At 50.5% G+C, this 14,544-nt stretch overlaps 1 protein-coding gene across 2 annotated transcripts in view; it reads left to right on the forward strand.

Annotated features, from left to right (window-relative positions):
- PDE10A (phosphodiesterase 10A) overlaps positions 1-14,544 on the forward strand; it is a 551,217-nt gene that overhangs the window by 214,662 nt on the left and 322,011 nt on the right. For both annotated transcript variants that reach the window (XM_082732176.1, XM_082732174.1), the window contains exon 2: positions 10,913-11,047. In XM_082732176.1, coding sequence (XP_082588302.1) covers positions 10,999-11,047 — 49 coding nt within the window. In that variant the 5' untranslated portion in view covers positions 10,913-10,998. The remainder of the gene's footprint in view (positions 1-10,912; positions 11,048-14,544) is intronic.

Raw genomic sequence — 14,544 nt, forward strand, 5'->3', positions numbered from 1 at the left:
TTGTTCCCACACCCTCGAAATTGGCTTCAGAATGTTTAAGGAGCCAATCGGAGGGAGCTAATCCGAAACAGCATTTATGTTGTAAACAAAGCCTAAAACGAGATAGTTAAGATTCATGTCCTACCTTACTTCTCGGGAAGGGGTGAAGGGTTACTCATCTCTCCAGTGTTTCTAAAGTATGGAATTAAATTACAGGGTTGTTAGCAACTTCAGCAAAATATGCTCTCCACTCAGCCCCACGGGGCTTCGGAGGGGGACGGAGAGGAGCTGGCATCCCGCGACTGCTTTCTGCCCTGGCCTGTGGCGCAGGGTCAGGTCCCTGCCCTGGGTACGAGCAAGTGCACGTGAAAAATGACAACGAAACCTCCCTATTTTTGTGGGCGTGGTCACATGTTAAATTTGAAGGACTCAGAGCTCTCTGTACACCAGGTAGCAAGCACCCTCCGTGTCTCCTGAGAAAACCAGTGAGGGGGCAGGCAAGGGCAGAAGTGGGCCCAGGAGACACGGCACGTAACTGGGGGTTCTCTGGAGGAGACCCCAGAATTGCAACTGAGACCCAGGCCAGAGCCCCACGGCCTCGGCGGGGCGCTCACCTCCTCTGAACCGGGGCTGGCTGCCTGGGACCCAGACCCTGGCTCTCGCCGTTGGCTTAGACGTGGTCAACTGTGTGCTGCTCTCATGCTCCGGCTGGACTGGGGGCGACTGGAGGTCTGGGGGTGAGGTCTAATCATTCGCTTTATTCTCTAGAGGAGAGGGCGTGTTCTCTAATCAGCCTGGGTTCACACTTGCGTTATATTGAATCAAGAGGAATTATGTTGAATTCAAACAAAAATGCAGTTCAAAGTCAGCTTCCAAATGCAAGAAAAAAATGTATTTGTTTGTTTTGGAACAGGTTCCATGCAGGGATTCACAAGGTCAAGAGACCGTGTGTGGGACCCACAGACGTGTGGCTGCCGTTGGAGCCGAGTTCTCGAGGGGCTCACTAGAAAAGGAGTAGAAATATAGTGGGCTTCACAAGGGTCTTCCCTTGCCTGGTATTGTTCTGGGATGAATATGAGTTGGTAAGAACACCAGTGTCATAGTTAGGAGCAAACAGGGCAGCATTAGATTAGAGGGAGCACCTTCTGGTTTCCACTAATAATGGCGAATGAAGCAAAGGAAACCCATTGTGTTTGCTTCATATGGCAGCACTGGACATGCCTAAAAAATGGCATGTCCTAAAAAATAATGTCAGGATGAGACTAATCAGGTGAAATTATCTGACATCCTGTAAAGGATTCTGAACCATTTGAAAAATTTGGAAAAAATGTATCTGATTAACATTTACAAATTTGTGGTTTAGTGCCCATCGAAGAAATTACTTTGGAACCCTTAGGTCTAGAAAATAGTGAAAATTCACAAAATGTATCATTTCAGCCCCAAGGATTTATAATGAGCTGAGGTAAGGCTGTAGGAAGCAGTGCTCTGAGGACATTTTCAGCAGCTTTGGGAGTTTAATTAGAAATTTAGTTTCCCTTCATTTACCTATTGGCTTCTTTTGTATAGGCTGTCTTCACTTTATACCATTTAAAACATTATAATCAATGAGTTAATTAAAAAGAAGAGAGCACAACAACGCAGGACGGGCGATGTGTGCAAACCAGTAGGTCTGTGCTTGCCGGACGCAAAGGCACAGAGAGCTCTCTCTGATGTGAATGATTGTCACAGGGTAAGTCAGGGAATATCCTCGTTCTGTTTACTTTTCCTACAAAGGAACTGCTTACCAGAAAAAGCTTCTGGATTCCATTGCTTTTTAATTCATTGTGGACCACTGATGGAATCTGGAAGCACTTATGATGTCAGAGTCTGTAAGTGGCACTTAGAGGGCGGACAGGAAGGCTGGGTGACAATGGGCTCTCTCTCCTGGTGCTTGGGCAGTTCAAGCCCAGCATTCTTCTGAGGAAGCTCTCCTGGGTCTTCATTCATACCCCAAGTGTCATTTACCTTGAAGTGAATAAAGAGTGTTTTCAAGTTAAGAAGTAATGATTGGATTGGGGATGAAATCATTCCTCACCAAACACCCAAATCAATTTTTTTTTGAAATGTTCTTTCTTGGCTCAATGTTGAGGGGAAGTGATGAAAGGCACAAAGTCAGAAACACTGGAAGCTGGTCTCGGCCAGAGCGAGAGAGCCCTTCAACCTGGCCCTCCTGGGCCACCCCATGGGGGGCTGGTTCTCATCCCAACCATGCAAGGCAACACACATTTTATCTCTAAATAGCACGATTGGACTTTGAGAGTCCTTCTTTCCATCCGGTGAGTCTCTATCCATTTCACTCTTTTTAACCCTCTACTTTGAAAAAAATCGAAGATATTACTGTTTCGTATGACATTCTTAATTTCTGACACTATTTACAGACGACCATACCTATGATCCATGTGGTTCCTTTGCCCTTTTCGAGACAATGCATGAGCACCGTCAGTGACCTCCCCAGACCTGGCACTGAGAACACTACTGCGTAACTGGCCCAGCCAGAGCAGGTGGGGGTGGGACTGTCTTCGATTCTTGAGACTTGACTTGCATTTTACTTGTCCCCAACAATGCCTGACCTCTTACCAGTCACATCCCATCCTTAGTTCAATGAGCTAAAAACCACCCAAAATGCCTGTCTAGGCCTTCCTTCGTGAGGATGACTGTTCAGCGAGGTCAGCCAAATCCCACGTTATTTAAGAGCACTTCTCAGTGTGTTAGGTTGACTGGTGTTAATTTCAGTCCCTGTGTATTGTTTATCGTTGGCATTCACCCAAACAAGAAGTTTGGAAATAACAGGACATTTAGGTTACGAGGCTTGGTTTTAGGAGAATTTCAGGTAGGGGCTTTTTTTGGTCCCATTTTTTATGCCATGTTGTTTTTTTTAACACTGTTTTTATAGCCGTGCGTACTCCTTTAGAGCAGGGCTGGTGGGGCTTCCAGTTTGTTTTTGTAAGGTGCCCCTGGTAAGGTGGTAGATGGGGCTGAAATCCTCCCTATTCTGCTCTGTGTTCTGCCTTAAAGGGGCATCTTTTCCGACCATACACATTGGAGATTTAATAACTTAGCAGGAACCCTGAATGTGTACACATTGAAATTCTGAGAAGAGATAAGAGATAAGTGAGAAAATCACCCCCAAACTATATACTATCATTTTTTAAAAAATCAAACAAAACTGAAACACTTAGAACAAAATGCCTTGCTTCCAAGAAACAACCATTTCCAAATCTCTTGTTTCTGCTTGTTAGCAATTTATTTCCCCATTACTAAATAATATACTGCCATTTCTTGATGATTTCTTTGGTTTATAGACGTCATCCCCTGAGTTCCTGTTACTGAGCTGGGGGCTGATGCTAACAGTCACTGGCTCCCATACACATGCTCTGCATGACCTGCCAGATCAGCGTGTTGCCATCACGGTTATTGGGGGGAAACTGTCATTTGTGTTATTTGGTCCTGAGCCAAATAGGGTATCTGGATTCCATTTTTTTCCCCTCTTGTACAACTTTTATTTTCCCTGAAATTAACATTAGCTTTGTTTTGTCATGTGCTTATACCTTAGTTGTACCTTCGTTTTCTGGCTGTTCTTACATTTTTGCACCAGATGCCCTGAAAGATCAGTCACAGAGCTGACAGCACAGTTTCCAAATGTATTCAAAATGTGTTTGAAAGCAGTCTTTCAGCTCTGCCCATGTCTTGTCCATCTGAGTGCCCTGTCCCACTATGCCCAGCTCCGCTCTTCCTGGACGGGCTGCACCTGTTGTGGGCTTGATGTCCTGGGTCCTGTCACTGTCCTTCTGGGATGTCCCTTCACAGCCCCACTGTCTCATGCTTCACTTTTCCCTCGTTTATTCCTTCATTTCAGCAGAGCACACCCTAGTAGCTTCCTGACAAAGGGCACCTGGGAGGTCCATGTCTTGAGATCGCATATGTCTAAAAATGTATTTGTTCCTCCCTCCAAAATATTTGCAATGAGTACAGAATTTTAGGTTGAAAATCATTTTTCATCTGAATTTTGGACACTATGGTCTGCTATCTTCTAGTGTCTGATGAAGCTCTCTTCTAATCTCTGCTTTGTTTGTGGCCTCTTTTCTTCTCTGGGAACTCTGGGGCTCTTTTCTGGATCTCACTGATAACACATTTCATAGTAATGTGCCAAGGTCTCTTTAAATTTGTTGTCTCAGACATGGTGTGTTCCTCAGCATGCAGACTTATAATATGTTTCAGTTCTGGGTTATTTTTCTGTATTATTTCTTTGATAATTTCTTATCCTCAGATAAGAAATTTTTTATTCTGTGCTAAATTAATCCTTGTATTTTCTTATCTCTTCTCTCCTGTTGATGTATTTGTATTTTTGTTCTACTTTTGGGAGATGTTTTTTTTCAATTTTATTATACAAAGTCCTCATTGACCTTTGTAGTTTTTAATATTTTATTTTAATTCCCATAAACTCTATACTGTTCTCCAGTTGTTCCTTTTATAGCATTCTTTTTACCATGAATACAAAATCTTTTCTCCTCTTTCTGAGACTACTACAATGTTAAGAACATTTTCCCTTCCTGTATGGTCTCTAGCCCAGGTTCTTTTTTTAAATTTTTTTAAAGTATTTATTTATTTATTTACTTATTTGAGAGGGGAGAGAGAGCACAGAGGAGAGGGAGAGGGAGATGCAGACTCCCCGCTGAGCAGGGAGCCTGATACGGGGCTCCATCCCAGCACCGTGTGGTCATGACCTGAGTTAAAGGCAGATGCTTAACTGACTGAGCCACCCAGATGTCCCTGTCCCAGGTTCTTTTAACTCGATTATTTTAGCCTGCTTTCCATGTTGGAAGCCTTCCTCCAGTATATTCATACACTGTTTGCCACCCTTTCTCATTTAAGTGTGAGGGATGAGAAAGCAAGTTGGAAGCTGGGGAAGGCCTTGGAAAGTTCTCTGGTCGGGAATTGTTGCTGGCTGAACTTGATAGAGTGTGATTGCAGGAGGAGATTCCCTCCCACACCTCAAATGTCAGTACCTGTAGGTCTTTTCTTTGGTAGAGTTCAGTCTTTCCAGGGTAGAGACCTCCTATTTCTTGTCAGAGGCAGGGGTGGGGCAGGCTGTATGCCTAGAAGCAGGTGCTCTGGGAGCAGGACGGGAGGAAGGGGTGGGAGCACTGTTAGGGACACCTCGAAATCTGATCTGCGGATTCTCATGCTGTTTCCGCTAGTGCAGCCTCATCTCTCCTCTCCGCAGTGTGTCTAAGCCCAGAGGCTCCCTGGCTTCGTTTCTGCAAAGAATGAACACTTTGTTTCTTCTGGGGGTGGGAGAAGGTATCTGGGCATCTAGAATCTCCATGTGCAGGTTTTCAAACCGATCCCCCCTGTTTTAAATCTATATCCAAACCCTTCATAATACGTCCACATCACAGCATCCATCTGCAGAGGGTGAAAAATTCACAAGAGGACCTAAAAATCTTGCTGGGCTCCCACTGGCTTGGCACCGAGAGTGGGAGAGACATTGGCCCCCGCGGAGAGAGCTGTGTGAGAGTCGGGGTCGGAACCGTAAGGAAAGCTTCACGGGGCACACAGGCAGCAGACAAGTGCCTAAGTTGTAGCCGCTGGCACATCTGGTAGATCCAGGACAAGGAGATGAGTGCCCTAGTTAGGAGCTGAGAACAGTCGTCATAAATGTAGCGTGAACAGTTTTATTTTCATGTGCTTATGGCAATATGTTTTTTTTCCCAAAGACCGTGTTTTAGCACTTGCTTTGGCAGGATGTGTACTAAAATCGCAACTATACAGAGGAGATGAGCACATCCCCGTGCAGGAATAACAAGTAAATCCATGCTATGTTTCACCACTTTAAAAGAATTAACCAAAGTTGACCAAAAGCCTAAATGTAAGAGCTAAAACTATAAAGCTCCTAGGAGAAAATGTCAGAGGAAAGCTTTATGACCTGTAATGACCTGTATCTGCTGAGAATTTCTTGGACATAACACCTAACTCACAGGCAACAAAAGAACGAAGAGATACACTGGCCTTCAACAAAATGAAAAATGTGTATGCATCAAAGGACACAATTAGCAGAGTGAAAAGGGAACTCGTGGAATGGGAGAGAATATTTGCCAATCGTGTTCAACGAGCACGTAAAAAGAGGCCCAACAATCACGAAGTGTTTGGGAAGAGCAAAGCAAAACCACACTGAGGTACCACGCCACACCCATTGGGATGGTTATCATTTTTTTAAGAAGAAGAAATAAATAACCAGTGTTGATGAGCTATGGAAAAATCAGAATGCCGTGCATTGCTGGTGGGGATGTAGAGTGATGTAGCGGTTGCAGAAGACCGTGTGGAAGCTTCCCAAAAACTTAAACATGGGATTTGGGATTACCATCCACCCAGCAATTCCACTTTGGAACAGACGTCCAAAAGATGTGACGCGGAAGCTGGGAGAGGCCGTCGCACACGCGTTTTCACAGCTGTGTTAATCGCCATAGCCAAAGGTGGGAGCAACCCAAGGGTCCACCGACAGATGGATAAACAAGTTGGGGTCTCTCCGGACAAAGGCATCGTACTCAGACTCGCAAAGGAAGGAGAGTCTGGTCCCTGCCCTAACATGGATGCAGCCTGGACATTTTGTTCGTGAAAGAAGCCGGTCACAGAAGGACAATGGAGTAAAGCGTGATTCCATTTATTTGAAATTCCTGCAGTGGGCAAACCCGTAGAAGCGGGAGGTGGAACAGCGGCGTCCACAGGCCGGGGAGGGGACATCCGGGGGTCAGGGTTTCACGGCCACAGAGGTTCAGTGTGAGAAGATGAAAAGCGTTTTGGAGATGAACGGCGATGATGTCTGCACAATGAGGCCAATGTGCTGAACACCATAGAAACAAACCCTTTAAGATGGTTGAAATGGCAAATGTTATGTTTTGCATGCTTGGCACAATTTTTAAAAAAATCAAGTGAAGCGTAGTCATGAAAAGGACTTTGGTTCACAGAGACTCATTTCACTCAGACACTCACAACCATCTTGAACGCGTCCTCTCTCTCGTTCTTCTTCAGGACACAATCCTCTTGTCTTCACCTAGCTCTCTGTTTTTCCAAAATGCAAAGGAAAGTCACTGTCCCATCCTTCCCGGGGGCTTACTACTCTGACTCCCTCCAGCACTCCCTCCCACCGTGGTCAGGCTCCGAGTCCTGGGTGGTCTTGTCCGTGAATGTGAGTCCACCATCCGCTCCTGCTCCCGGGATCGGAACCTCTTGTGCGTGCTCTGTACCGGGCCACCGTCCAGGCTCCTCTGCTCTGCGTCTGTCCCCCTGGGAGTGTCACCGTGTCCCGTCCACTCCTCTTAGACGGGCTGGCCCTTCCTCACAGCTATTCGCACAGGTCCCCAGCCTGCTGCCTCCAAGCCCACTATCTTGATCTCGGGCCTGAGGGTCTGAAACATGCTTGTAGCAAACCATAGTTTTGCCACCGTCTTCCTTGTACAAGGTCAGGTGCTCACTCCACCTCAGAACCCAGGTCCCTGGGTCTCCGGGGGGCTTGTGCCGCATCCTGAAGCTTCCTCACAGCCTTGCCGTGCAATACCAAGAGCAGATTCAGAGAATTAAAGAAAAGGAAGGAGCTGCTATAGAGAGGAATCCCTACCGGGAATTTCACAAACGCAATCAGTTGTAAGTAATCTGTGGATTTCTCAGTTGTGGCCCCAAGCCTTCCAAAGAATCCCTGAGTCTTGGTGTGTATAGAACTCCGCAGGGATGCAGGGCTCTCGTCGGGCTGCCTGAGTCTGGTGAGAGAATGGCTCCGTGGTCTCTCTGTGAGGCTTCTGTTCCCATTGTTTGTCCTCAGCGTGTGATGCCGCTGCGTGGTCCAGGCTCTGGGGGGGAGGACTCCCGGCGTAAAGGAGCCTGCATTTAATGTCACGTTCAGTCCCAGCCCCCGGGACAGAAGGTGGGGGAGCTTCCTGCTCTGGTCGAATGGGATGCGGCTCAGGGAGAAAGCTCCGTGCCATGGTAACTTGTGGAGCTCTGCTGGGAGACATGGAAGGTGGAGAGATTCCAGTGGAGCCCCCCAGCTTCCCAGACACAGTGCCTGGCCGGGGAGAGGAAGGCGGCTCCCCACGGCTGAGAAGGGCTGCATCATCCTCACGTTCTGCCGGGCTGGTTTATTGGCTGCCTTTTTCCCTGGGCCTTGATTCATCGGGCTCGTCTCCCGTGCCACCCAGCCCCTTGCACACTGAGAGAGGCTTAGCCTGTGTTATGTGGGGCATGTGCGCGCACCTGTGCGTGCGGCTGTGTGTGCGTGTGCACGGGTGTGTGCACCTGTGCGTGTGGCTGTGTGTGCGTGTGCATGGGTGTGTGCACCTGTGCATGCATGTGCACGGGTGTGCGCGTGTGCACTGGTGTGTGCGTGTGCACAGGTGTGTGCATGTGCACGGGTGTGTGCGTCCTCTCTCCAGTGTTCCTCCCACCCTTGCTTCTCCCTTTCACACTTACCTACAACTGTCCTACAGGTTCCTTCTCCTTCAGGGAAACTCGGCCCTTTCAGTGTCCCAAAACACAGCATTCCTGGAATTTGCTGAATGGCTGATTTGGGGGAAATCTAGATCGAATTTAGATGATGCACCCCTGTTGTCTGATTTTGAGAGCAGGGGCAGAGTGTGGTTCCAGGATGAATGTTTTTAATCTTATTTGAAACTTTTAAATCCTGATTTCCATCTGCATAAAAACACTGTTGCTTATCTCACAACCTTTAGTAATCCGTATGCCTCCAAACCTGGCCGGTTCTGCGCACACGTAAGGGCCCAGTCCCAGAAACCCCACGAGGGCGGGCGGCTCCGAGTACCATGGCTCCCTGAGGTGCCGCCCGGCTCCGACCGTCCACTCCCACTCCCTGCCTGGGCTGCCGGTCCCTCCCCGAGGAGCCACGGCTCTCCTCCAGCTGCCCTGCTCGGAACTCTCCATTCTGGGTCCATCTGCAGGACGGGAAGAACAGCCTGTCTTGGACCTTTTTCTTGCCAAGTTGCTCCCTGGGGGAGTTACTGGGGCCCCGAGCAGAACCTCTTGTGTTCATACACACACAACACACAACACACACACACATTCTTTTGTGCCCCGGGGATGAGGTGGGTTCACAAACAGCCACGGCTTTGTTCACAGAAGGATAACTGTCCCTGGCTCCAGATGCGGGCCTGCGTCCCGCCGGTCTCAGAGACGCCCATTTCATTCATGGGAGAGTTAATGGGTTTCTCTCAAGGAATTCAATTTCTGTTTGCCCTGGTCTGACAACAGACCCGTCAATGCCTGAACCCCCAAACCCGGCCACTATTCAGGCTCGTGGGCCCGAGGACGGAGGTATCGCTGCCCCCCAGCCTCCCCAGATTTCACGGGGAGCCACACCTCCCACCGACCTTTAACTCACCCTCTCTGCAGCGTTCGTGGTGGGTTTTCCATCACTATCTACTCCTCTTGTTTAAGGAAGATACCCGGGCTCTGTGTTTTAGCCTCAGATGCTGTCAGAGCCTCCTGCCGTCCGAAAGGAGGGCAGGGGATGGGGCCCCCAGGAGCGGCGAGCCCGGGACTGTCTTCATGCCCAGGGCTCCCCCGCGGTGGCCGGGCCGGGCTGACGGGTGGCGCTGCAGCCGGCAGCCCCCGGCAGGTTGGGTAGCCTGGGGAGGAAGTCTTCGGGTGCCTCCACCTAGAGCCTTCTTGACTGGGTCGTGAGGGGCCCGAGAGGCAGGGCTCGTGCCGGCTGCAGAGAGGTCGGAGGCGGAGGCACAGACACGAGGTAGCCAACTCCTTTGGCTCCTGTATTTGTGTTTTTGCTTCCGCACAACCATGATTACTCCAAATGTGCTGGCGACGGTTTCGCGGTGTGTCCGTACGTCGAATCTGCCTGGGCGGGAGCCGCCGCCGGGTCGGTTGTACTTCGGTCAAGCTGTCTGGGAATATTGCGTAATGGTGAGGGACATGTCAATCCAAGATATTGATTACCTATCAGAAGTCATCCTCCCACAACCCGTCCAGAGGACTTACCGTCCACTGTCAGGTCCCAGACACCTGGGACCTCGTCTGTCTTCTGCTAGTCATGCGTGGAAGGTGTGGACAGTGACAGAGGCCCACAGACACAAGCTCAGGGCTGCACCCCCACAAGCACACGTGGGAGCCCCGTCCTCCCCCCGCCTCTCTGTCCTGTTGTGCGTGGCCCAGGGACGACCGGACTGAACACTGAAGAGCCCCAGTGTCGGCCTTGGTTCCTGTCTCCTTTGTTTCGGTGACCTTTGTCTTCCAACCGGACCCTTCAACCACCCTCCGCTCCGTCCCGCACCCCTGCCAGTGCTCCTGTGCGCCTCCCCTGCTCCTCAGCCCTTGGTGTCCAGGGGTCGCCAGCCTCATCACCCTCCTTAACGAGAGCAAACCTCCTTGACCTTTGGGGAAAGGGGCTGGCTAAGCCCCACGGCTCCCCCCACTCATTTCTGAAGTAAACCTCTGTCATCCCTGAGGATCTGTTTCCCTCCTGGTCAGCGCTATCAAAGCCCAGCAGGCTCCAGATCCTCCCTCAGGGAACGAGCTCGCTCTTGATTTATGGTAAATACCTGGGAAGGTCCTCACGGAGTTGAGTGTCCTGCGAATTCACACCCTGGGCGCCTCGGAGCGGGACGTGTATCGGGAAGGTGTGGTTCCCCGGAATCGGGTGCGAAGGGCACTGTTGATCTGCTCCGTCATGCTTTCCCCGCCAGGCTGCTCCCCTGGGGGTATGGATCTAGAACAGTGGTTCTCAAGCCTCGTGCGTCACGACGGCATTCGTCCCATCAGACCCGACTCACACACGCCCCATCTGTGGCTGGAGCCTTCCAGGTGGAGCCCTGCGCCTGATCGTAGTGTAGGCGTCGCCGACATTAACATCCTGTCCTGCTGTCCCTTCCAGCCGGCTGCTGTCCCTTCACACTGAGAGGTGGGAGCAGAGGACCGGCCTTGCTGACTCTGAGAAGCAGCGCGGACTCCTGGGAGCAGATGAGCGATGAGCCAGCGGAAGGCAGAGGGGAGTCCTGCCACGCAGCAGGTACGCGGGGTTCCCGCTGCGACACACCAGCCCTCGGGCTCGTCTCACCTTCCTCTGTACCCTCCTCCCGGGCGGGGGGCTCCTCGACAAAGTGCCCACAAAAAGTGTCCAGGACGGAAAAGATAGGAGGGTTCTCAGTGTAGGCTAGTGCTCTGGAATGCAGGCTTACTGAATTTTCTAGAACACCTGCATGGCTTTTCTTTCACTTCTTTTTTTCTATTTAGCCTCTTTTATTTTTTGAAGTTGAGTCAGACGTCTTCTTGATTAATACCGCTGCCCAATTAGTACTTTAATATTACGACGAAGAATAACGCCCCTAATCACTATCAAGCACGGGCATTTTCAACGCAAAAATCATTCACATACATTTATCTGATGGTTTTTATGGCAGAACAAAATGTCCAGCAAAGAGTTCCTAATTTACTTGAACTTTTTCAGAAAATGGGATGATTAGAACCTCAGAGGCAAAGTTCCTTCCATACAAAAGCAGAGTTTCTAAAGCAGAGAAGCTGGTAGCTGTGCTGAAAAGAGACGAGTTGGTGTGTCAGGCGTGTTTGTGACATGGAACTCATAACTTCGTAGCTGCTCGTTTTGTATATTTATAAAACCAAAAGGACTTTGCGTCGGGCCGCGGAGAGCTCCATTTTGCTGCAAGTGTGGCTCACGTGGCCGTGGCCGTTCATTCTTCTGTAAATACCCGTAGCCCCTGCCCGACACAAGTTTGATTCTTGGTTCCGGGACTCCGTGTGCGCGGGGCACGGACAGTGAGCGAGCTAGAACGGGAGCCCGTGCAGATGGATCCACACTGTGAAGGGTGTGGGAAGAGCGAAGCCGGTGGGGGCCTCTCGGAGACCACACGTGACCTCAGCGGTGACATGTCAGCCTGCATCGCTCTTCCGTGAGGACCAGGAGGAAGAGCTCCTGGGCAGGCTCGGGAAGGGGGAGGCAAGTGTGAGCCGCGAAGGCCAGGCGGCCAACGTGCAGGACAGGGCAGCGTGGGGGAGAGCAGGACGCAGGGGCAGAGAGGAGCAGGGTCAGAAGGTCCTTGGAGGCCACGGGCTTGGGTCCCCACGTGTTAGGGAAGCATGAGAGAATGTGAAGCAGAAGTGATATGATCCATCCGTAATTAGGAAGACCCCCGGGTCTCCATGAAGGAAGCTACCGGGAGCAGGTGGGCAGGCGGAGCCTGAATGAAGGTGGGCAGGTGGCGTGGGGGCAGCGTGAGCACGGGGGTGGCACGGCTGGGGCGTGGGGGCAGCGTGAGCACGGGGAAGTGGCGGGGGGTCCCCTTTGGAAGACACCGTTGGCGAGTCTAGCTGGTTGACTGGACGGAAGTACAAGGAGGGAGAGAAGGCAGAGTCCCGGTTGACTGATGTGTTTGGATCTGGTTTTCTGTCCCGGGTGCATTTGTCCTGGTGGGCAGGACGGGGGAGAGGCGGCGTGCGCGTGGGGGACACAGGGACTATGTTTTGGACACACTAAGAGTGAGAAACCAGGTAACTACCCCAGAGCCACGGAGGGGCCAGTGGACTGCGTGGTTGTGGTGCTCGGGGGACACGTGCGGCCGCAGATACTTTGGGATCATAGACGGGTGTGGCATTCGAAATCTGTGTGCTGCTTGAGACCCCCTAGGGAGCACCGCCAGGGGACCCCTGAGAAATGGGCCTGTTCGGGGACTGAGGCGCTGCCAGCATCGGTCCCCTAGGGGGAGGAGGAGGCTGGGGAGGAGGATGCTGGGTTAAAATGGCCCAGGAACCAAGAGGTGAACGTATCTCAAGGAGAAAGCCACCGACTGGCAAACACACAGGAGAACTGGTGGCAGGACGTTGGGGTGAGGATCCCGTGGGGACCGGCGACCTTGACAAGGGCCCTTCAGTGCAGGAGCCGAAGGAGAGCCTGAGAGTTCCCGGGGCAGAAGGGCAGGGGGAGCGGAGGCAGAACGCGTCCATGAGCTTCACGGTGCAGAACAAGGGATTGGATGACAGTGGACAGCGCAGATGGGGGTCAGGATGGTCTGTCTGTTTTTGCTTCTGAACCTGGGGCAGCACAGATCGACAGAACCCTACCAGCAGCAAACGGTGACATCTGACAGCCAGGGCAGATTTTCCCCGTCTGTGGGAGGATCAAGAGCAAAATCAGCACCTTCTGTTCAGCCTTGATCAGAGGAAAAGGCAGCTCCTGACTCCTGTCCAGATGCCGCAAGGGGAGAAAGAGCCTAGGAAGATGTGCGCGCACGCACGCACACACTCACACCCACGCACACAGAGTTCAGTTCCTGTGTCAACCTGAATTCCAGTGTGAAACCAATACAAATGTCCTCACATTCCCGGTGGCCACACTTGCTGAGTGGCTCCTGACGGGCCAGCAGAGAAGTGGACGATTTCCACCGCTGCTCCCCATTGTAAGGGAAAGGGTATTTTTAAAGGAAGATTAGCATGGGCAAGGAGGAGATATTTGTGGGAGAAGGGAACAGAGCAGACTGGCAAGAGATTGGACTAAAATCTGAATGAACTGTAACCCAAACATGGTGAAAGCAAGATCGCGCATTTGAAGAATTAGGAAACATTAAAGCTAGGTTGCCCATGAGCCGGGAAGAGAGGAGCATCATTGACCACGACTAACCAGGACTTCATGAAAGAAAGAAAGGAAACCCTAAAAATACAGTAAAGGTGGCTCTAAGAAATCCATTTCAGAATTTCATTTGTGATTCAACTTTTTGCAGACCTAAACAGGATTTCCTTGAAACTGGTTGTTTGGTAGTTTACAAGGGAGCTGTCCACCTGCGACACTTTGAGACGTGAATTCTAAGGCTCAGAGAAGGTAGCTTCCTACACCATGGAAGACCTTTGAGTCCCACTTCAGCCCTCGTGGGACCTCAGTGAGCAGGGGTTGGGTGAGCACCCAGGGACTTAGTTCTTCAGCGAATCCCACTCGGGAGTGGGACCAGGGCAGGGCTAGGGGAGCCGCTGCAGCACCCGCCTCAGGTCCGGGATCCCAAACCTGATGTTAGGTCATGGTTACCATCAGCATCCCATCAGCCACATTCAGGATCCAAGAGGATTCCCTGGACTTCCCCAGGAGTTCCCATAATTTTAAGACTATTGTTTCCACGGGAAAATATTTTCTGAGTTTGAAGCAGCTGGCTTTCAGATCACGACTTTTGTATGCTAGCATCCCTGGGAGGATGACAGGGTTAACATTTTCCAAAAACTTCAGTAAATTCTTAATCACCTACTCTGATAGGGAGAGCCCTGAGTTAAGTCTAAGAAGAATGTGTCCTCTTGGAAAAACCCTTGTGAAAAATCTGCTTTTCCTTGAATAAAACCATATAAAACTGTTATTCACAAGCCTTTTTCTCCCTAAAGTCTAAATGGCAAATGAAGATAGGATTTTAATATCCTTCATACTAGTTCCCAGAGGATTCTGTTATTAGATAATGAGAATTAAGAGCCCTCCAAGATTCCCTTTTTATCCTGGCTGACAGGAGGCTCCTAGCA

Source organism: Mustela nivalis (assembly GCF_964662115.1).
Source record: "Mustela nivalis genome assembly, chromosome: 5".
Taxonomy (NCBI): Eukaryota; Metazoa; Chordata; class Mammalia; order Carnivora; family Mustelidae; genus Mustela; species Mustela nivalis.